The sequence below is a fragment of the Bos grunniens genome, chromosome 11, assembly GCF_055505025.1.
Source record: "Bos grunniens cultivar Pamir isolate PY7600 chromosome 11, Bosgru_T2T1.0, whole genome shotgun sequence".
NCBI lineage: Eukaryota > Metazoa > Chordata > Mammalia > Artiodactyla > Bovidae > Bos > Bos grunniens.
Window position 1 is genome coordinate 38,665,825 of NC_141175.1, and position 21,337 is coordinate 38,687,161.

Genomic DNA, 21,337 nt, shown 5'->3' on the forward strand with positions numbered 1-21,337 from the left:
GTTCCCTGGAACACCCAGGGGGTGAATGGGGACCATCACTCTTTCCCCATGTGAAGCTACAAGAAAGGAAAGCCAGCTGCTGTAGAGATCTGAAGGGAAGGAAATCAAGGGTGGGGGAGGTGTTTGAGGAGAGGAGAGTCTTCCTTTATCATCTCAGCTTGGTTACTCTTCACAGCAATGATGATAAACTTGAGAGGAAAAGGTAAATGGTGATGGGGACTGGAAGGAAGACAGAACCTGGATCAAGTGTAAATTCTCCAGCTCTGGAGCTCCAATGAGAAGGAAACTTGTTCTGTCAGGTTACTGTAAAGCATGATGGGAGTTTGTTCTAATGTCCCCACCCCACTGCATCCCAGCGTTTGTAGGGATGTATATGTGTGTCTGGGGAAATGTCTATGTTCCACTCTGCCCATGTTGTAGAAGGAAGCACTGAAGATGGAGTCCCATTTTTAAGCCACTTCAGGGTTTACAAAGTAATTCCATGTAATGTATTGGATTGTCACAGTAATCCCAAGCAAAAGGTAGGCTCCTTATTCTATGAGTGTGGAAACTGAGGCTCTGCGGTCTCAGTAGCAGAGGTGAGAAGACAGAAAGCTGTGTTGCTTCCTTTTCAATTAATACCCACCACCTCCAGGCACTGTATTTCATGTTGGCATGGGTTTCAGTTCTATTCTACTGCTGATCCTTGGCTCCACTTAGGTGTATAGACCATTTGACTTGCCTTCTTCAGACATCTCTGTAGCTCAGGGGTGAGCTGGAAGGGAGGAGGAAAGTCCAGCCTCGGGGAGGATGAAGCTTGTCCACCCTTCCCTTTTTCCTTTCGGTCTTCTCCCTGCCTATTTGCATATCACCCATGTTTGGTTTGCTACAAGGCAGAGCCATGCTCCCATAGCACTTGAAGGGTCACAAGCCCATGCCAAGGTGGCAGCCCTGTACCCACAACACCACTGGAGCCCTGGAGACTTCAAAGCATAGTTGCTGGCATTAACATGGCTTATTTCTCAACAGAACTGTGGAAGGACCCCACAAGTGTCTCTCGAGTTGTCAAGGTCTGGACTCAATCCAGGATCCTCCAAGATGCAGTGGGATCTCCAGGGAGCCTGAGGAGCTCATGGGTCTACACATTGTTGTTGTTTAGTTGCCAAGTCCTGTCTGACTCTTTTGCGACCCCGTGGACTGTAGCCCACCAGGCTCCTCTGTCCATGGGATTTCCCAGCCAAGAATACTGGAGTGGGTTGCCATTTCCTTCTCCAGGGGATCTTCCTGACCTAGGGATCAAACCCATGTCTCCTGCATTGGCAGGCAGATTCTTTACTACTGAACCTCCTGGGAAGCTGAGGTCTGCATGACCCTTCAGCAAGGTGGGCAGATGAGAAATAAGGCAGCCAGTGTTCTTGCCTGGAGAATCCCAGGGACTGGGGAGCCTGGTGGGCTGCAGTCTATGGGGTCGCACAGAGTCAGACATGACTGAAGCAACTTAGCAGCAGCAGCAGTTGGAAAGTAGACAAACGGGCTTGACAACATTTAGAAAACAGATATGATTAAAATCTTGTTCCTGAACCATAAAGACTCTGGGCAAATCAGTAAACACAAGGCTGCTACATTGTCTGGCTCTGGGGCAACCTAGAATCATAGATGACAATACAAAGTACACACCCAACTTCTGTGCAGTGGGGACAGCCCCCATATCCTCTCTGGACTTCTCACATTAGGAAACAGAAGAGTAGGCTGAAATATTTTTAGTAGCCCTGTCTGGTCCTGAACTGTAAAAGTCTGACTGGGTATACCAGGTGCCTCATTCCATCCCAGCCTTTCCCAACTCCTTTTGTTTTGTTTTTTCTCAGAGGTGAGGAGCTGGGGGACTTTGAAGTTGAGGGTACTCTTAGGAGGCACCTGAATCAATTGGGATCCTTGGCCAAACACAGTGGAAACCAATCTAGGGTGGAGTGAGCAAAAAGTAATTTATGGAAAGGGAAGTCAGAGACTCAATGGGAAATCTAAAGCAGGAATGAAAAGAGACGGCTACACAGCTGGACACCACCACCGGATCTGACTGCATTGCTGCTCATGGGCCCAAAGATTTGCTATAAAGAATCCTTCAGCTGACCCCACGTCCTTTAGTTACTTTCTCAAGACTCGAGCCCTAGAATGACCAAGAATATCTGATTGGACAAGCCTGGCCCAACAGTCTACTCCTTTGTATCCAAGGGCTGGGAGAGGCAATATTTGACCTCTTTGCTGCAGTGGGAGACCAGGCCCTGCCTAGTCCCCGCCCACATGGAAAGGGTTCACATGTACCCAGTGGTGATGAAAAGGACACCTGTCCACTACAGCATCCAACGATGTTCTTTTGATAGTCTCTGCTGGTTTGAGGCACCTCAAATGTATGGTCTTTTCCATTGATTTCATGCAACTAGAAGTGGAAATGTGTTCAGAGATAACAGGATCCAAAGGGTTCTCTACCTTCTAGAACCAGAAGCATTGTTTTTCTTTGCACTGTGAGCATCACCAGAAAGGCACATGCCTAAGTCCTGCTGAGAGCTTTGGTCCTGGGGCCACAAGTTCTGGTCTCAGGCACACCCCTGTCACCATCTTGCTGCACCTTGGGTGGGACATTCATTCTCCCTGACCTGTGACTTCCATATCTATAAAAGCAGGTGTACTAGGGTTTTTGAGACAATGAATGTGAACACACTTGGAACTCTGAAGTTCTCTATCAGCAAGGCCTTCCTATTAGAGTGAACCATAGCCAGTACACAGGACTGTTTCAGGACCCAGGAGTTCTGCCTGTCCATGAGGGGGCTGAGGCCTTAGATGTGAATATTGCCTTAGTCTCGGCTAACATTCCTGGGCTCCATCCTAAAGATGCCATAATCAGAGCTCCAGTCACACAGATGATGGGTGTACTGAAGGCCTGAGAGACATCTGGTGCCCAGTTCCCAGTTCTGCCATTAACTCTGACAATGTCACTTCACCTCTGACATGGGGACAGAGGATCCCAGCATCGGATGTTTGTGCAGAGAGGCTGCAGGATGTATGCTTTGAGGATCCTTCACTTGATCTTTGGGATGCATTAAATTATTTGGGAAAGGAGAAGGGATCAAGGGTGTCAGATTTTCTTTCATAACTCCTTTATTTTACATGGTATTTTTTTAAAAAAAGAATTCCCTGATCATCTACTCACAGTTAGGGTGTGTGCAGGTGAGTATGAGTAGGCGAGGGGAGGAGATGACCCCTTCAGAGCTGAAGGGCTGGCTGGGAGAGCCATGAGAGGGGAGGGGAGGGGAGGGGAGGGGAGGGGAGGTTGGGTAGAGAGGAAGGCCTGGCCTTGGATGAGTGGCCAAGCAGATGCTTGTAAGCCAACCATGGAACTTTCACCAGACTTTAGTTGCAGCGTGAGAGAAAAATGCACCTCCCGGATGTATACCCAGGACTGTTTTTTTCCTTAAACTCCTCCCAGAGTGTAACCAATGATCCTCAAACATTCCTGGGTATACGAAGTCTCCAGAGAGCTCATTACAATGCAGACTTTCAGGCTCTGCCCAGGGGAATTGACTGGGACTCAGCAGGCTGGAGGGTGGTCCTGGGAATATGCACTGTTACAACTGCTGGCCTTGGACCAGATTACTTTTTGAGGAACAAGCATTAGAGCCACCAGCATACCAGGAAATTGTGACAAGTGACAAGGACAGGAGGTGTGTCCCATTGCACTCTTCTGTCTCAGGTTTTCCTGCAAATTCATAGACTCGAACCAGGTGAACTCAATTGCCCTTTTGGTTTTATCTCTGAGTCTGTTGCCAAGTGAAATTTCCCAGGCTAGTCAGTTGCTTTCTCCACCCAAGGTGTATGGAAATGTCCCCAAAGGGCAAGCCCTGAAACATACTGCCTTACCTTGAACACCTCATACTTCAGTGGAAATGTCCTGTCTTTTGCCTTTAAATTTTGTGGCCCAATGTTGAAGGACATGATGACATTGTTGTTTTCCATGCTGTCTGGCACAGAGAAGATGTATTGCATGCCCCTCTGGTATCCTGCATGAAAAACAGCAGTGATTGGACCTCAGCTTGTCCCTGGGGTTCTGGGATGGGACCATGATCACTTCAGAGAGCCAAGCCCAGTTCAGTGGGTTGTGGAAGAAACTCTGGATGTGAAGACCTATGACCAGGGTTCCAGTCCCCATAGTTACTAGTTGTGGCACAAGCTGCTTTATTTTGTGAGCCTTAGTCTCTTCTTAAAAACAAGGAGGGAAAGTATAGTTCCTATGTAATGAAAATGTTTCTTACACTGTAAAATGGAGGGCTATTTTTACAAAAGGCTTCCCTGGTGGCTCCATGGTAAAGAATTCGCTCGCCAATGCAGGAGATGTGGGTTCAATCCCTGGATTTGGGACGATCCCCTGGAGAAGGAAATGGCAATCTACCCCAGTATTCTTGGCTAGGAAATCTCATGGACAGAGAAGCCAGGTGGGCTATAGTCCATGGGGTTGCAGAGTCAGACATGACTTAGTGACTAAACATAAACAATTTTTATAATAAGTGGGATTCCAGAGGCCTCAGGTATATATGAGCTTATGCACTGGGGACAACCATGGAGCCATGAAATGATGTCAAACCCCCAAGCACACATGAAGACAGAGGAAGAGAGGCTGAGAGATGTCAATTCATAGAACTCTGCTACCCAAGTGTCCTCACCAAAGCCAGAGGGAGATCACTAATGTGAAAACCATTAGATTCAAATGCGTGGGAGATAACATATGAAAAATAAATGAAGATAAATCAAGATAGAGATGAATTAGTAAACCTCAGAAGGTTAAGGCACAATTGGGAAGCTCTGAAAGGCAAAGAGGGAGACATATATGACCTCATAGCTTTGTGAGGATCAAAGATGATACACTCAAGTGCACTTAGCAGCACATAGCTGGTGCTGTTGGCTGCCTCCCTGCCCTCTCTCCCTTGTAAGGAATTACTAAAGATGGCGGCAATGTATAATTCTGGTTAGTTCCTCGACCTGCACTATATCTAGGGAAGAGTGCTTTAGCCCCACAGTTGGGTAGATGGAGCTCAGGAAGATTAAATCAGTCAACTTGCTGCCTAAGAGTGACTCAGTGACTTCTCAGAATCTGCCCATGGCCTCCTGGTGACTAGCTTCTCTGACCAGCAGAGTGAAAAGATGGGGGAGGGTAGGTGGTGAGATCATTCAAACACACTATTCTTGGCAGGCTGGGGCCAAGGAGAGGGAATGCGCATGTCGAGGTGCAAGTGCACACACACACACGCACACAAATACATTGTTTGCATAGCCTTTCCTATCCAGGTGTGTAATCACACTCAGGTTCATCTTCAGAGGGTGATATTTCACTCACCCATGTCACAAATGGGGAGCCAAGGCAAAGTGAGACTATGTCACTCACTCCCTTAAAATCTCATCAATAAAACTCATCTTCCAGGAGCCCAAAGACAGGCTCTGAGACGCCCACCTCTGGGACCTCAGTACAGTGCTGCAGGCTGCAAGTACCAATCAACATCAACCAACAAGGGCAGGAGTATGCTCCCTGGTGCCTGGATGAGGCTTTGTGGCTTCCAGGGGCAGACAGAGATGACTAATTTCACTGGGAACAGTTACAGAGACTTAGGACAGAGAGACCAGAGCCACAAAGCCAAAATGTGGCAAAGACAATGGTTGAACCCAGGCCCTGACACATGTCCAGTGTTCTTCTCACAGCCCTCCCAAAGTCCTGGATAATCACTGAAGTGCAATGGCCCCATTCTAGTCCTGGGAGGGCTGTGGGAAAGCAAAAAGCCAGGGGAGGCATATCTGAGAGCCTCCCACCCACCCCCTCCAGCAATCATTTCTCCTAGAGAAACACAGTTGTCCCTTTGGGCTGACAAAGTCCTCCCCTTCTTTAGGCTGATGGTCTAGAATCAAAGGCCCCTGAGAGCTTAAGCCAGGATAGGGCAAGAGCTGGCAACTTCTCACCTGGTAGAATAATTACTGTCATAGCTACCTTCAGTGTTTCCTGGAATTAAGTGGTCCTTAAACATCATTTGGGACCATCTTTCATGGGGCGTGCTTCCATGGTCCAGGCTGATTGGAACTTGGTTACATATAAACAGGCCGAAGAAGTTATCTCGGAAATCTTGACATGACATCCTGTTATAAACAGAGACACATCGCTTTAGTGACCACTGGTTTGTTCCTTGGTTGGAGGTTCCCATCACTTTACTGTCCCTTTGCCTGTCAACTACAGTATCCACTGATTTACCACTGTCCTACCCAAAGACCAGAACCCCATTCTGGTTCATTTGCGGGCAAATGCCCTTCTGATTTCTCCTGGGAGGACAAGTGAAAGCGAAAGTTGCTCAGTCGTGTCCAACTCTTTGCAACCCCATGGAATAGTCCATGGAACTCTCCAGGCCAGAATACTGGACTAGGCAGCTGTTCCCTCCTCCAGGGGATCTTCCCAACACAGGGATCCAACCCAGGTCTCCCACATTGCAGGCAGATTCTTTACCAGCTGAACCATCAGGGAAGCCCAAGGACACAGTCAAATTATGGGGAGGACAAGGACACAGTTAAATTATGGGTTCCACAGGCCCCTTTTCTGACCAGCAAGATGACTGTCAGTCTCTTTCTGTTCTGGGTCCTACACTCTGCTAATAAAATCACCTTTCCATAGGCCCTTTGCCAAATGCACTATTGAAGTCTTGTGCTTGTGTGTGCTCAATCTCTCTGCTGTGTCCAACTCTTTGTGACCCCATGGGCTGTAGCTCGCCAGGCTCCTCTGTCCATGGGATTTTCCAGGCAAGAATACCGGAATGGGTTGTCATTTCCTTCTTCAGGGGATCTTCCTGACGGAGGGATGGAACCCGCATTTCCTGTGTCTCCTGCATCGCAGGTGGAGTCTTTACCACCGAGCCATCTGGGAAGCCCTTATCAGAATACAATGGATTCAACACCTAAAATCACGCCTGTGATTAAAGTTGCAAGACTGGAAATATTTTTCCGTCTAATTTATATTTGTCCCTCTGATTCTCAATTACTTAGACCTAGTCTCTTTTTCACACACGCTAAATTTTATTTAAATATGTCGCTAAAAAAACTAGACAATTCATCAGAGAAATGTCCATCTTATCCTTTACAATGTGAGTGTAGGGCTGAGGATGTTTTTTTAATTTTTTAAAATAAAAAATTTTTAATGTTGTATTAAGGTTTAACTTATTAACAATTTTTCAATAGTTTCCGGTGGACAGCAAAGGGACTCAGCCATATATATACACGTAGCCATTCTCCCCCAACTCCCCTCCAACACCCAGCCTGCCACGTAACCCTGAGCGGAGTTCCATGTGCTATACAGTATGTCTTTGTTGGTTGTCCATTTTGAATACAGCAGTGTGTACAGGACCTTCTCAAACTTCCTAACTATCCCTTGCCCCTGGCAACCGTAAAGTTCATTCTCTAAGTCTGTGAGTCTCTTTCTGTTTTGTAAGTTCACTGTATCATTTCTTTTTAGATTCCACATATAAGGGATGTCATATATTTCTCCTTCTCTGTCTGACTTAACTTCACTCAGTATGACTCTCCAGGTCCATCCATGTTTCTGCAAATGGCATTATTTCATTCTTTTTAATGGCTGAGTCAAATTCCATCGTATATATGTACCACATCTTCTTTATCTGATGATATGTTTTAAAGCATCTAGTCTTACATAGCTGCTGAGTGATGACACTGACATCTTACTCAGAACTCCAGAGAGAAGGCTGGGAGGTTAACCTCAAGTTGCTCTTTTACGATTCATGCCAGGAAAGACTGTGGCACTCCAGGGTTCCAAAAAGATGGCAAAGAATTTACATGCCTAATAACCATGCATCCTGGTTGCCAGGAAACTGCTGATTTCAAAGCTTTAGTGCCAATATTCCTTTTCACCATTAACATCTGCTGCAAGTTCTAATACTTCAAAGCTGAAAGACCTTTCATGCAAAGAGAGAACACACAGTATCTTTTTCAAAGCTTTGGTGTCTTGGTGGAGAAAATAAGCTCCTTCTATATAGGTCTCTGCAAAGCTAATCCTCATTCTCACAAAAGTTTAGGGAAAGGGTGGGGATTGAGGGTTTGGGCTAACGGTTAAAGATTTAAAATATAATAATAATTTTTAAAGTACCAAATAATGAAATAAAGTACCAAAACTCGCCATTGTCCTTATCCTCATACAGCTGGCTTTTCCGTTGGTCGTGGGTTTCCTGCCACTCTGGAGACCTGGGCGTGGAGAGACAGACCATAGGATGAGATCCCCTAGGATGTTTCATTTCAACCACACGTGCCCTGACAGGGGCCCTTTGCACAGGCCTCCAGAAGTTTCCAGGTGCGAGTGGACAGTGTCACTCTACCTGACGATTCTTTCTATGCTGACAGCTTCTACACTGTCCCCAGCCTTATCCTCTTTCCTGACCTTTAGAATGATACATGCTATGCTTCATCCCTTGTCTCCACCAGAGCCCCACCATGACCTTGAAATCAACCTATTCCAAACCATACTCACCCACTGCCTTCTCCTATTGCCCAAGTGAGAACATGAAGGGTTATTCTCTCTTGTACCCTCCACATCCAAGCCATCACCAAATATTAATGATGCCTTGATTCTACCTTCTAAACCCCTCTCAAAACCATCCAATTATTTCCATCCTTATTGCTGTGTTCAAGTTCAAGAACCCTCATCTCCCTCGTGGACTGGCCTCCCAGAACTCAGCCCTGCCCACTTTCCTATTCATACTCCACACCTCCAATCAAAACGATCTTTCTAAAGCAGAAGTCTGATTATGGCAGTTCCATAAACACATGAAGCACTGCCCCACTACTCTCAGGATGAAGTTCAAACTCTGAAACAGAACTTGACCTCTGCCCACCTCTCCAGCTTTACCTGAGCAGCAACCTGTTCTCCCTGCCCTTGAACTACATACTCCAACAATAATGAATATCTTTGTTTCTTAGAAATGCTGGTCTGTTCGGTGGCCATGGCAGCACCCAACCTCCACCCCACCTTGGCCTTCACCATGATGCTCCCTCTGCCTGGAATACTCCTCATCCTTTCAGTCCTGAAGCCCAATAACTTCTATTCATTTTTCTTTCTAAAAGTTACTTCTGCTGGGAAACCTTCCTTGTCCCCACCGTGGTGCCCCTCCTTTGAGCCCCCACAGCACACTGTACCACTCCTGTCCCAGCACTGAGCACCCTCTGATACTAGTGCCTGTATATTTCTTGTCCCGAATTAGCCTCCAAGGTCCATGAGATCAGTGACATTGCTCAGCACTGCATAATATCATCCGACATAGGGCCTGAACACATGCCTTGGCATATAGTAGAAGAAGTGAAGTGAAGTCGCTCAGTCGTGTCCAACTCTTTGGGACCCCATGGACTGTAGCCTACCAGGTTCCTCCATCTATGGGATTCTCCAGGCAAGAGTACTGGAGTGGGTTGCCATTTCCTTTTCCAGGGGAACTTCCCGACCCAGGGATTGAACCTGGGTCTCCCGCATTGTAGGCAGACGCTTTACCCTCTGAGCCACAAGGGAAGCTGTCTACATTTCTTTGAGCCCCTTTTTTTGTGGGGGCGGGGGAGGGGGGGATAGAAAAAAATACTGGAGTGGGCTGCCATTCCCTTCTCCAGCAGATCTTCCTGACCCAGGGATTGAACCCGGGTCTCCCACATTATAGGCAGATGCTTTACCGTCTGAGCCACCAGAGGAGTCGTATAGTAGAATGCTATAGTTTTATGCTGGCTTAATAAACAATTAAAGCTGTCTGCCTCATTGGGACGATGTGTTCCAGAAGCTAGTCCTAGGGTCTACAGTGAAGGATACTCTTATAGGCAGAAGGGAGTAGCTGTCCCTTCCTTTCCAGCCTGCTCCTCAAAGCAGAGGCATGCTCATAGGAGATGGGCCCCATAGGCACAAAAGTGTAATGAGATCTTTCTCTGGGAGTAACTTCCAGGGTGGGTGGTGGGTCACCTCTGAGCCAGGAGAGCAAGGCAGGGATCACTCAGGCTTCTGGCTGCAGGCTGAGCCAGTCAGATGTGTTATTGTAAAATGGTAATTTTATAATTAAGTGATAATTACATTTTCTGCAGTGTGTAAGGGAAAATAAATGTAGTGTAAATCAATATGCTATTGATTCATGCAAGTTTGCCTTTAAGTGTGTGTGACTGAAATTTCTATTATGGTTGAGATTAGACCGTCCGCTCTCCCGATCCGTCTCCAGTTCTTAAAAACTAGGGCGGGAACTGACCAGCGGGTGGGGAACGTGAGGATGCAGCCATGCCACTTCCCTCCAGCCCGGTCATTGGTGGGGGATTGTGAACCTCAGCCCTCAGTCATGTGATCCACCAGAGAAGGGGTGGTGGGCTCCACCCCCCATTCCTGCTCTGCACACTTCTCGGCCCTGTTCAAAGGCCATGAACCTCAGGACTCTAGGGCATAAATCTAAACTTCTCAGCTGGCACCAGGCTCCCTGGCTCCAGGTTGTGACACATCTTTCTCTCTTGTTCCACTCCCCAGGCCAGCTTCCTGGCCCTTAACACACTACCAATAACTGTGGCTAGGTACAGCGGCTGACACTTCCCTCCCACCTAGGGATCACTTTCAAAGTGAGTTATACCATTTTTTTTTTTGGTTGAACTCCATTCAACCCCATCCATCTATCCCTGGACAGACCTGCCCGTGGGAAGCTTCTCTTCCCTCACCTCTGGGGTCCCTAGTTGCCTTCACTGGCCATTTGATCTCTAGCACAGGGAAGATTCTGATGCTGGGAGGGATTGGGGGCAGGAGGAGAAGGGGATGACAGAGGATGAGACGGCTGGATGGCATCACTGACTTGATGGACGTGAGTCTGAGTGAACTCCAGGAGTTGGTGATGGACAGGGAGGCCTGGCGTGCTGTGATTCATGGGGTCGCAAAGAGTCGGACACGACTGAGCGACTGAACTGAACTGAACTGAACAGAGACTGTGGCCAGAACATCAGCTCGTGTGAATTTCTTGCCTCTTTCACTCAAGGAGGATGTACTGCAGACACCTTCCCTTCCTCTACTCCTGCTGTCGTGGCCAGCCTCAGTCAGGGATTCCGGCTAATCTGATAGCCCCGGCCACAGTGGGCAGCTTGGAGTGATGATGGGGAAGGTGGGGGGAGGGACTTGGTAGCGCTATGGATACCCCTGGGGAAGAAGAAAAGAACAGAGGTACAGTAAAAGGAGGGAGGGCGGCAGGGAACAAAATTGCTTCCAGTGGTTCGTGGTTTTGCAAGTTCATTCCCCTTCTGTCGGGGGAGGGGGGATTAGCTGCCCTTTTTTCAGAGGGCATCTGAGATCACAACAGGTTTACTCTAAGTTAGGTTACCTATTTCCTCTCTCAATCTCTCTCACGTTACTACCCTCCAGCCCCACTTGTGTAGGCACCTCAGCTGTTGGGGCTCACACAGGATCCCGGGACCCACACAGTATCATACACCACAAAGCCTGGGGCACAGGGGTCAGGATGGGGACAGGGGCAACACTGGCCTTTACCTCCAGGACACGCTTCTGGAGGTAGCGTTGATGCTCACTGCTTGTTGGGCCTGTTCTCTTGTGCTCCTGAATGCTTTGCATTTCTTTTCTGATCATCTCTTCCTTGTGCTAAGCTGCCTTGGCCTCTGGACTCTTTCCATGGACCTAACAAAGGTCCTCAGCGGCCTGTGGATGGGCTGGGCCTCACTGGAGGAGAGGAGCCAAGAGGAGCCAGTCTGCTGTGGCTGGCCCTCCATCCCCGCTCAGGACTGCCGTGTCATTCTTAGTCAGCAAAGGGGTGGGGACCAGGAGTTAGTCCTCCTGGCAGCTGGGAAAGGCCAGCCCAGCTTCCCAGGAACCACAGACCACACAGCGGGGGCCCCACAGGTCAGCTGGGCCAGCGAGCAGCTGCCTGGAACATGGCCACAACTAAGACTCACTTCCCCTCGTCACTCCCACCGCCAGCAAGGTGAGTCTGGACCGACAGGGCAGGAGAGACAAACACAGGTGGACTGAGTCAAAAAACCAGCCAGATCTTTGCCTCAGTGTGCCATCTCCCCCTCTAGAAGAAGGCTTTTCCATCCTGATGACATAGCCTCAGCAGGACCTGAATCCCATGGGATCCTTTTATGGGCTGAGGCTCCTGCTCTCCATCTCTGTCTGCCAAGTAGAACCCAGCGTCTGCCCTGCCCCACCCCTTTTAATTTTTCACTTATTCTAGGTAGTATATGAGTTCACTACTCTGGTGTACCCACTGGAGGACAGACACTATCTCTTGTCCCACAGCTCCCATCCCGCAGTGTACTTAGTACAGAGTACACAGTAGGTGTCTAAATGATGCCTGGTGAATGGCATCATGGGAGTGTGTGATGGATGGACAGTCCCACACAGGTGTGAGCTGGATAGGCTCGCAGGGAGGTCCACCTGCTGCCCTCGTAGGCCAGGGTGCTCTCTGAACACCAGGTGTCCATGAAGGAGAGAGAGAAAGGTTTCCAGAAGCCATACCAGTCGCTCCAGCGCCCTCTCCATTCGATCTTGCCCCAGGGGTTCCACAGGCGGATAAGATACTCCCAGCTCCTCCTGTACTCAATCTGCAAAGAACAGAAAAGGAAAACTGTCAGTGTTTCCCAGCAAAAGTTGGCAGAAGGGATATGAATGCAGCTGCTTTTCACCTCCAAGGACTAATTTAACTTCTGACCTCATTTGGCTGCAGCCAGAAGAAAAAATGGAAAGGAAAAAAAAAAAAAATCAATGCTTCTGCCCGTGTGGAGTTGGAATGAGATCGAGAAGAAAATGGTCCTTTTTTTTTTCTGCGCAGCACCTTGAAGGCAGGTGCGGCTTCCTCATTCCGTAAGACTGCATCCTAAAGCCTGTGCCAGCTGAGACTGCATGGCTGATAAACACTGAAGATGGTGCTGCCACGGCTGCAGAGGGGAGATCTTTATGGGTCCCCAGCCTCCTCCACATCTTGTTGCAGCCAGCATCTCTATTCCACAGAAATAGCTGCTTCCTGGCTGGCAGCCCCTTGGGAGCTGTGCTGGGGTCTCCACAGCACTGTCCTGAGCAAGGCCAATAGAGGAGGCTGATCTGAGCAGGAAGAGGACTGCCTGGGAATTGAGCCCTCGCCCAGCCTGCAGCTGGGGCGGGGGGCAGGGGGGGTGCTGCACCTGGCTCTGGCAGCCTGTCTCTGTAGGGGCATCTTCTGAGTGCTCTGAAATTTCCTTCCTTCCTGGGGGGTGGGGGGGTGGAGGTGGAAGGGGTCACATCATTATCCCTCCCAGATAAGGAGGCCAGCAAACCACTAAGGCCAGAGGGCAGGACTGTTTGTTGCAAGTTAAAACAATCACAACCCTTTGAACTTAACTTCCTGGATCCAGTAGACCTCTGCCTGGGGAGAGGAATTAAAGCATGATGGAATTGCAGCCGTGATATTGATCGGTGTTAATGTTGTCGGAAGAGACAGAGGGGTGAAGAAGGGGAGGATTTGTTCACCAATTCCAGGTCAGAGGAGAAAGTTCTGAGTGGAATATTTCCACGTGGAAAAGAAACGTGTGTGAAGGCAGGCCCAGAGCCAGGCCTGACTGAGCGTGTGATGTGTGCTATAGCCTTCAATCCTCCCAGGTAGATGTTCATGTAACCCCTGTCTTGCAGAGGTGGAGAATGAGCATCGGAGAAGCTAAGCAACTTTCCTAAGGCCACAGAGTGAGTGGCAGAGGAGGAATTCTGATCCTCACCACGGTCAGTCTCCAAAGCCCAGGCTCTTAATTTTGGAATTGGGAGTGGATAAAGGATACAGCTGCTCCATGGCCCAGCTCATTCTTGGATGTGGCTGAGACTTTGACCTTGCATGGAAACCCTGGGCGAGCTTGTGATTACCAAAAGGGTGGTGCCATGAAGGAGCAAGAGGCTTCCCTGGAGGCTCAGATGGTAAAGAATCTGCCTGTAAGGCAGGAAGCCCGAGTTCAATCCCTGAGTGGGGAAGACCCCCTGGAGAAGAGTATGGCAACCCATTCCAGAATTTTTGCCTGGAGAATTCCATGGACAGAGGAGCCTGGTGGGCTACAGTCTACAGGGCTGCGAAGAGTCGGACACGACTGAGCAACTAACACACATACAGGAGACAGCAATGGGGTCAGAGAAGGGCACATGAACCTAGCTTTCGTACAGTTCTTTTCTGTCTACTCCTGTCTGGCTGACACTGCAGTGGAAGGTACTCTGACTTTTAATGCCACATGAGATGGGGGTTCCCCTTCTATGCCCTATCTGTGGGACCCCAGCTTTGTACATGGTGTATTACTAACCGCCAGCATATGATGGAGCCCATGGAACAGGGATGTGAGAAACAATCTTCTGGTGGTCCAAAAAGCTTAATAAGCCACCCTTAGTGCCTAAGGGACAGTCAGGGGCTCAGGCAGGCACGGGAGAAGAGCAGCCAGTGACTGGAAGGGGCTGAGGCAGCGCTAAATGATGCGTGCAGAGAAACACACATCCCCTTGCCCCGGGGAGTCACCGACCCAGGTAGGTGTGTAGTAAAAAATGCCAATTTCATTTATCTTCCTGTCTGTGTCCTGCCCAGAGGGAGGATGAGCAGATTAAAAAGCATGCTGCATTTATGGGCTGGTTTAATCTTAGCACTTATGGTCAGAGTTATAAGCCCCTCTTTCTGAAGGAAGAATCTTTAATCAAGTTCTTGGGTCCTTGTCTGACTGTGTTACTTCTTTCTGACAGGGCTCTGTTATCACATGGGCCTTGGCCAAGGGGCTCAGGAGTCACCTTCAAGGCCAAGGTCACAGCTGCATCTGACAATGGGTGAGCTTTCTTGCATCACTTTCCTGGCTACTGACTGTACCCTGACCCTGGTCAGATCTCTCAGAAAGTGGGCACAGGGAAGAGGTGATCCAGGTCATCTTTCCTAGGATAATAATTCCTTGAAAGTATCCTCTTGAATGTGAGTTCAAGGTGGTTAATAGTGACTCCTAGAGAAAATTGTTTCATGGCTAACAGTAGATTAAAACCAAGCTGCACTTACGTTGTTAATACAGGCCTTCTCAGAGACTTTAAGTGCTAACATCCAAATACTGCTTTCACAGAGCGTCTCACCAGGTTGGGACTGATGAGAGCGCACGTTGGGAAGTGTCAGTAGCCACAGAATGGCAGGAATGGCGGGAATGGACCGTGCAGGACACACGGTTTTCATCACCTACTGTCACAGGAGAATGTCCTGTTCAGACTGCTTAATGCATTGTAAGAACAACTCAAAGCATGTGCTGTGGGGGGAAAACATCAGGGCCATGAGCAGCATCACCAGGAACCCAGTTCAGTTCAGTCGCTCAGTCGTGTCCGACTCTTTGCAACCCCATGAATCACAGCACGCCAGGCCTCCTTGTCCATCACCAACTCCCGGAGTTCACTCAGACTCACGTCCATCGAGTCAGTGATGCCATCCAGCCATCTCATCCTCTGTCGTCCCCTTCTCCTCCTGCCCCCAATCCCTCCCAGCATCAGAGTCTTTTCCAATGAGTCAACTCTTTGCATGAGGTGGCCAAAGTACTGGAGTTTCAGCTTTAGCATCATTCCTTCCAAAGAACACCCAGGACTAATCTCCTTTAGGATGGGCTGGTTGGATCTCCTTGCAGTCCAAGGGACTCTCAAGAGTCTTCTCCAGCACCACAGTTTAAAAGCATCAATTCTTCGGCGTTCAGCTTTCTTCACAGTCCAACTCTCACATGACCACTGGAAAAACCATAGCCTTGACTAGACGGACCTTTGTTGGCAAAGTAATGTCTCTGCTTTTCAATATGCTATCTAGGTTGGTCATAACTTTCCTTCCAAGGAGTAAACGTCTTTTAATTTCATGGCTGCAGTCACCATCTGCAGTGATTTTGGAACCCCAAAAAATAAAGTCTGACACTGTTTCCACTGTTTCCCCATTTATTTCCCATGAAGTGATGGGACCAGATGCCATGATCTTCATTTTCTGAATGTTGAGCTTTAAGCCAACTTTTTCACTCTCCTCTTTCACTTTCATCAAGAGGCTCTTTAGTTCCTCTTCACTTTCTGGCATAAGGGTGGTGTCATCTGCATATCTGAGGTTATTGATATTTCTCCCGGCAATCTTGATTCCAGCTTGTGCTTCCTCCAGCCCAGCGTTTCTCATGATGTACTCTGCATAGAAGTTAAATAAGCAGGGTGACAATATACAGCCTTGACCTACTCCTTTACCTATTTGGAACCAGTCTGTTGTTCCATGTTCAGTTCTAACTGTTGCTTCCTGACCTGCATACAGGTTTCTCAAGAGGCAGGTCAGGTGGTCTGGTATTCCCATCTCTTGTAGAATTTTCCACAGTTTATTGTGATCCACACAGTCAAAGGCTTTGGCATAGTCAATAAAGCAGAAATAGATGTTTTTCTGGAACTCTCTTGCTTTTTCCATGATCCAGCAGATGTTGGCAATTTGATCTCTGGTTCCTCTGCCTTTTCTAAAACCAGCTTGAACATCTGGAAGTTCACGGTTCACATATTGCTGAAGTCTGGCTTGGAGAATTTTAAGCATCACTTTACTAGTGTGTGAGATGAGTGCAATTGTGCGGTAGTTTGAGCATTCTTTGGCATTGCCTTTCTTTGGGATTGGAATGAAAACTGGCCTTTTCCAGTCCTGTGGCCACTGCTGAGTTTTCCAAATTTGCTGGCATATTGAGTGAAGCACTTTCACAGCATCATCTTTCAGGATTTGAAATAGCTCAACTGGAATTCCATTACCTCCACTAGCTTTGTTCATAGTGATGCTTCCTAAGGCCCACTTGACTTCACATTTCAGGAGCCCAAACCCTGGCTAAACCCACACTTGGATTCCCCAGTTTGCCTCCCTGAATTTGCCCTAGAAGTTTACTTGGCTACTCTGTCACTGCCATCCCCAGGCCCAGCCTTGGCAGGACCTACATTCCACAGCCATCCAGACCTCTCAATACACAAAGTGCCTTCTCCCCTGTGTTCAGAGAAGAATCAGAGGTCATTTCAATGTATGAAAAGGGCCTTGTCAGGAATGGCCGGCACATCACACAGGTGCCACGGCTCTTTCCTTCCAGGCCCAGCAGAGATGTCACTCATTGATCACAGCTCTCTTTTCCAAGTCTGGAAGCAGAGCCAAAGTCTTGTTGACACAGTTATCTAGGCAGCAGTGCCGGGATCAAGGCTGGCACATGAGAAAGCCAATTTGCTCTCCCTAGCCCAGAATTGTCCACATCTGGGGTGGGGAGTTTGGGGAAGCAGAGCATCCATCCGTGGTCAGATGTGATGACAGTACTGTCTGTCTCCACTGAGAATTCAGAGAAGGGCATGGCCAGTTCCAGATGAAGTGCATTGGAGCCGTTGAGACTGGGCTCTTCTGTGGCCTGGGTTTGTCAGGGCCTCTTTCTTGCTTCTGAGAAATATTTGAGCTCCTCACATTCGTTCTATGATGGAGGATCTGTGATGTCATTTTCACAGGCCAAGGACAAAAGCATTGATTCACTCAGGCAAGTGCCCACATCCACTGATCCAAGAGCATCTATTAGGTGCCTACTCTCCTCCAGGTGCTGTGCAGAGGAAGCATTCTGGTACTGATTTCCTTAGGGAGGTAGGCAGGCGGGCAGGAGACAGAAGATATTGCCTCTGTTTTGCAGATTGGAACATTCACCCAAACACAAAACAGTAGAGAAACTGGCCTTTGGTCAATGGACAAGAGAGACAGATTGGCACAGGGAAAGGAGATACGAGAAACAAGCCAGAAATAGAAGCTGAGGCTTTGAATTCCTTGCTCCATAAATACATGTGAAAAATGGACCCTGGGGTTTGTAACTCTGTCTCTAAGGGCCTAGAAAACATTATCAGACCTCAAGAGCTGTGAGAAATAGAGGGATCGGGGTGGGGGACGGCATTTGTGGGAAATCATCACAAGGCCAGGAAGGATAGCATGTCTGCGTGGTAAGCATAGATGGGAACTGAGGAGACGTGGTGTCTGAGCCCAGCCACTGCAAGCAGCTATGCGACCCTGACCTTCCCCGTTCAGGCCTCGGGTTCTCGTTTATGAATGGAGGAGGCTGGACTTAAGTCATGTTTTCCAGAATAAATGCTACTGCACACACTGGTGACATGCATTTTTGTCCAACCCAAGTCGGTTGTTGCCTTGGGGAGAAAGACTATCCCCCAAGAGCCACCCTCCCTTCTTTGGTGGGAATAAAGTTCTAGCTGGGCATATGGCGGCCCTACCAGATATGTTTTCCAGATACCCTTGGGCCTTGGGGTGGCCCGATTAGGTCCAGACTCATGGGATCTGAGAGGCCATGGTGTGTGCCTGTGCTGACATATGCCTTCCAGATGGGTGTGTAAGTGTCCCTAGCCTCTTTCTCCTCCCCAGGCTGGGAGATGAGGAGACGGGAGGCAGCTGCCCTGGACTCGCAGGTAGAAGCTCCATGTTATAGGTGGCAGAGCCACCTACCAGCTCTGGAATCGCCTGCTCACCTGAGACGTATACTTGATCTTGTTTGAGCTCCTACATTTTGGAGAGTCTTTGTCATAGTTAAGTTGGTATGTAGCAAATAAAACCCTTTCGGGGCAAACTCTCCTCCAAAGTCAATTGGGTAGCTATTCTGCTTTCTTTTGGGGCTAATCCCCCAACCTGGCTAGACACTCAGCCTCTCTGAGGTCATTTAAGGAGAGTAAGATCTCTGGTTTGGCGGGGTTGTCCCTGAGGGATGGGGATACCAGACGCCAGAACGTTTGGACGAATAGAGGGAATGAGGTTGTCTGTGACAGCCTGGACAAAGCGGAGGCAAGAGTGATCAGTACCTATTTCAGCTTTGCTGGGCTCAACTTGGCATGTGATTCTGATTCCTGCTTAGGGGAGCAAGAACTCTGGGGCACCGTGTCCACAGGGAGCCTTACCTGCTCAGCGCCAGTCACCGTGTAGGCGTGCCGGCTCACCAATCCATTTGCCATCGTCACGGACTCGCTTGTGGGCTTCAAAGGAGGGAAGCAGACCAAGCAGTAAACACTCATACATTCTTCAGAAAAAACCCAGAAAAGCACAATTCACTCAGCAGCTGAGCTGGGTCTAGATGACAAGCCTCCCACTGACTCACGCTGGAACGCCATGTGTTCCTGGATCTTTTTCCTAGAGAGGAGGAGTTTGAAGGCTGTAGGGTGTCTGAGGCCCCAGCACTTCATACCTCAGGAGACCACTCTATGACAGACAAAAGCCCACTGGGTCCTGAGGACGTGGGCTGCTTGCTTTTCTCTAATGGCTTGTTATCAACGAGACATACCCCAACACATATCTTCTGGGCATTTTGTGGGAGTCGGGGAGACCTGCCACCTCCAGGCCGTGAGGAATTGGGATTTAAAGTGCATTTTGGTTTCAGGTGGTGTTTCAGACCAGGGGTGTGTGACTCAAAGCCCATTTGGTTAAAGGGTGAAGGAAGGATCCGCAGGGATAGGGCATTGGCTGCCTTGGAACAGAATCAGATAATTTGGAGGGTCAGCCGAGCTTTTCAGAATGGGGCATGCTGCCTTTGGGGTGCTGCCTTTAGAGCCAGTGAGAATCAAAGGGCCTCCCCCGATCACTCTGAACCCCACTGCTTCTGGTCACAGGAAGCAATGGGCAAAGGCTTCAGCATTAGACAACAGCATTTGAAGCCCTGCTCAGCCATTTACTGGCTGTGTGATGGTGGGCATTTCACCTAGCCTCTCTGAGCCCATTTCTTCTTCTGTAAGTGATTTCTGTGATCCCTGTTTCAGATGGAGGGCCGTTGTGAGGATTAAATGAGGCAGTGTCAATAAAGCACAGCATCAGTGCTCCGTGGTGGTCACTTGGCCATTCCCATTACTAACTGAATGGGCCAGTGGCTGAACACTCTGGGGTGAGGAAAGGCTCGAACCAGTGTAACAAGATCCCTGATCCACTCACCCCGGCCAGGGTGCTGCAGGTCATCAGAGAGCCTGCCTCCGCGGCTGTCTTCACCATCGTCATCAGGTCGGACGAGGATGAGTGCAGGCTGATGTTGGTGACCACCCCTCCCGTGAGGTCCACCAGGGCGTCGGGGAGGTAGCCATAGTGCAGGTTGGCATAGGACCCATGAAACCTGAGAAAGAGGAAGGCAGATCAACCCCAGTGGTGCCTCTGGTGCCTCCAGGAAGGGAGATAGCACACTGGACCTCTGTGTATTTCCCAGGGGAAGGATTTACCAAACCACGCCTTGGCTGTGGCCATCCGCCCAACTTCTGTTCTCCTGGATAAAGATTCTAGCAATGTGCCACCCTTATCGCTTCCTTCTCCTGGTCCCCTGGGCAGTCTCACAGGTGGCAGCATTATATAGAGGTTAGGAATGCAGGTGCTGGGGCCACAGGCCAAGGGTCAAACCCCAATTCCCCAGATATTTAACTACTTGACCTTAGATAAGTTACTTAACCTCCTAGGGCTGGGCTTCACATAGTGCCTGGCATGTGGAAAGCCTTTAATAAAGACTGGCTGTTAATACAATGAGGATCCACTGTTTCCTGTTTAACAACAGTGGTAAGTACTGGCTGTGTGCAGGGTACTTTGTATTCAAAGACAGGTGAGACCTCTGTCCTCCAAGAGACCACAGTCAACAACTCTGATGCCCTCTGTGACCATAAGCAGCCTTAGTCCTTACTCTTGTGTGAAGCCTGATGCAGAATTCCCCTTTCCATCCTCAGAACTAACCCTCCCCCACCCCAAGAATCATCAGGGAGGTGATGTCACTGAAGGTAACACAGGTGAGGACGAGGCCTCCATACACATCCCCAAAGCAAACCACCTAAACTTTCAGACCCGTGCTCCACAGTGCCTCTCCCACCCTCCCATGGGGTTTCTGCTTTGGGACCCACACCCCGAGAAAAGCCCAGCCTTATTGCCCCTATCTTGCCTTCCTCCCAATTTTCTCCCAACTGCGGCAGCCCCAATCACCTACTGGTGAGGCAGACAGTCTCAACTCAAGAGCCAATCTGCTTGGGCCAACTCCTGGCCTCCCCTGTCATGATGTCTCAGGCTCGGGCAGGAGGCTGAGCTTCTCAAGGCCCCCTCTGCTCATCCAGGGAATGGGCTGTTGCAGCGGTTCTGCCAGTAAAGCACACACAGCATGTGGAGAGGGTCTGGCTCACGGAGGTGTGCTTTGCATGGGCACAATCGGGACAGCAAGTCCCTGCTTCCCTGCTTCTACTGTCCCCTGTGAATAGCAGCACTTGCTACCGATATGCTCTCCCCTTCAAAGGACATGTCAGGTTGCTTGGCCACCTGCTTGGTGTCTGTTAATT

General features: G+C 49.1%; 1 protein-coding gene across 1 annotated transcript in view; it reads right to left on the reverse strand.

Annotated features, from left to right (window-relative positions):
- CAPN13 (calpain 13) overlaps positions 1-21,337 on the reverse strand; it is a 90,344-nt gene that overhangs the window by 20,404 nt on the left and 48,603 nt on the right. Inside the window, exons 6-11 of the mRNA XM_086323631.1 lie at positions 19,971-20,145; positions 18,950-19,024; positions 12,533-12,618; positions 8,179-8,253; positions 6,005-6,150; positions 3,880-4,031 (exon numbers count right to left, since the gene is read on the reverse strand). Coding sequence (XP_086179757.1) covers positions 3,880-4,031; positions 6,005-6,150; positions 8,179-8,253; positions 12,533-12,618; positions 18,950-19,024; positions 19,971-20,145 — 709 coding nt within the window. The remainder of the gene's footprint in view (positions 1-3,879; positions 4,032-6,004; positions 6,151-8,178; positions 8,254-12,532; positions 12,619-18,949; positions 19,025-19,970; positions 20,146-21,337) is intronic.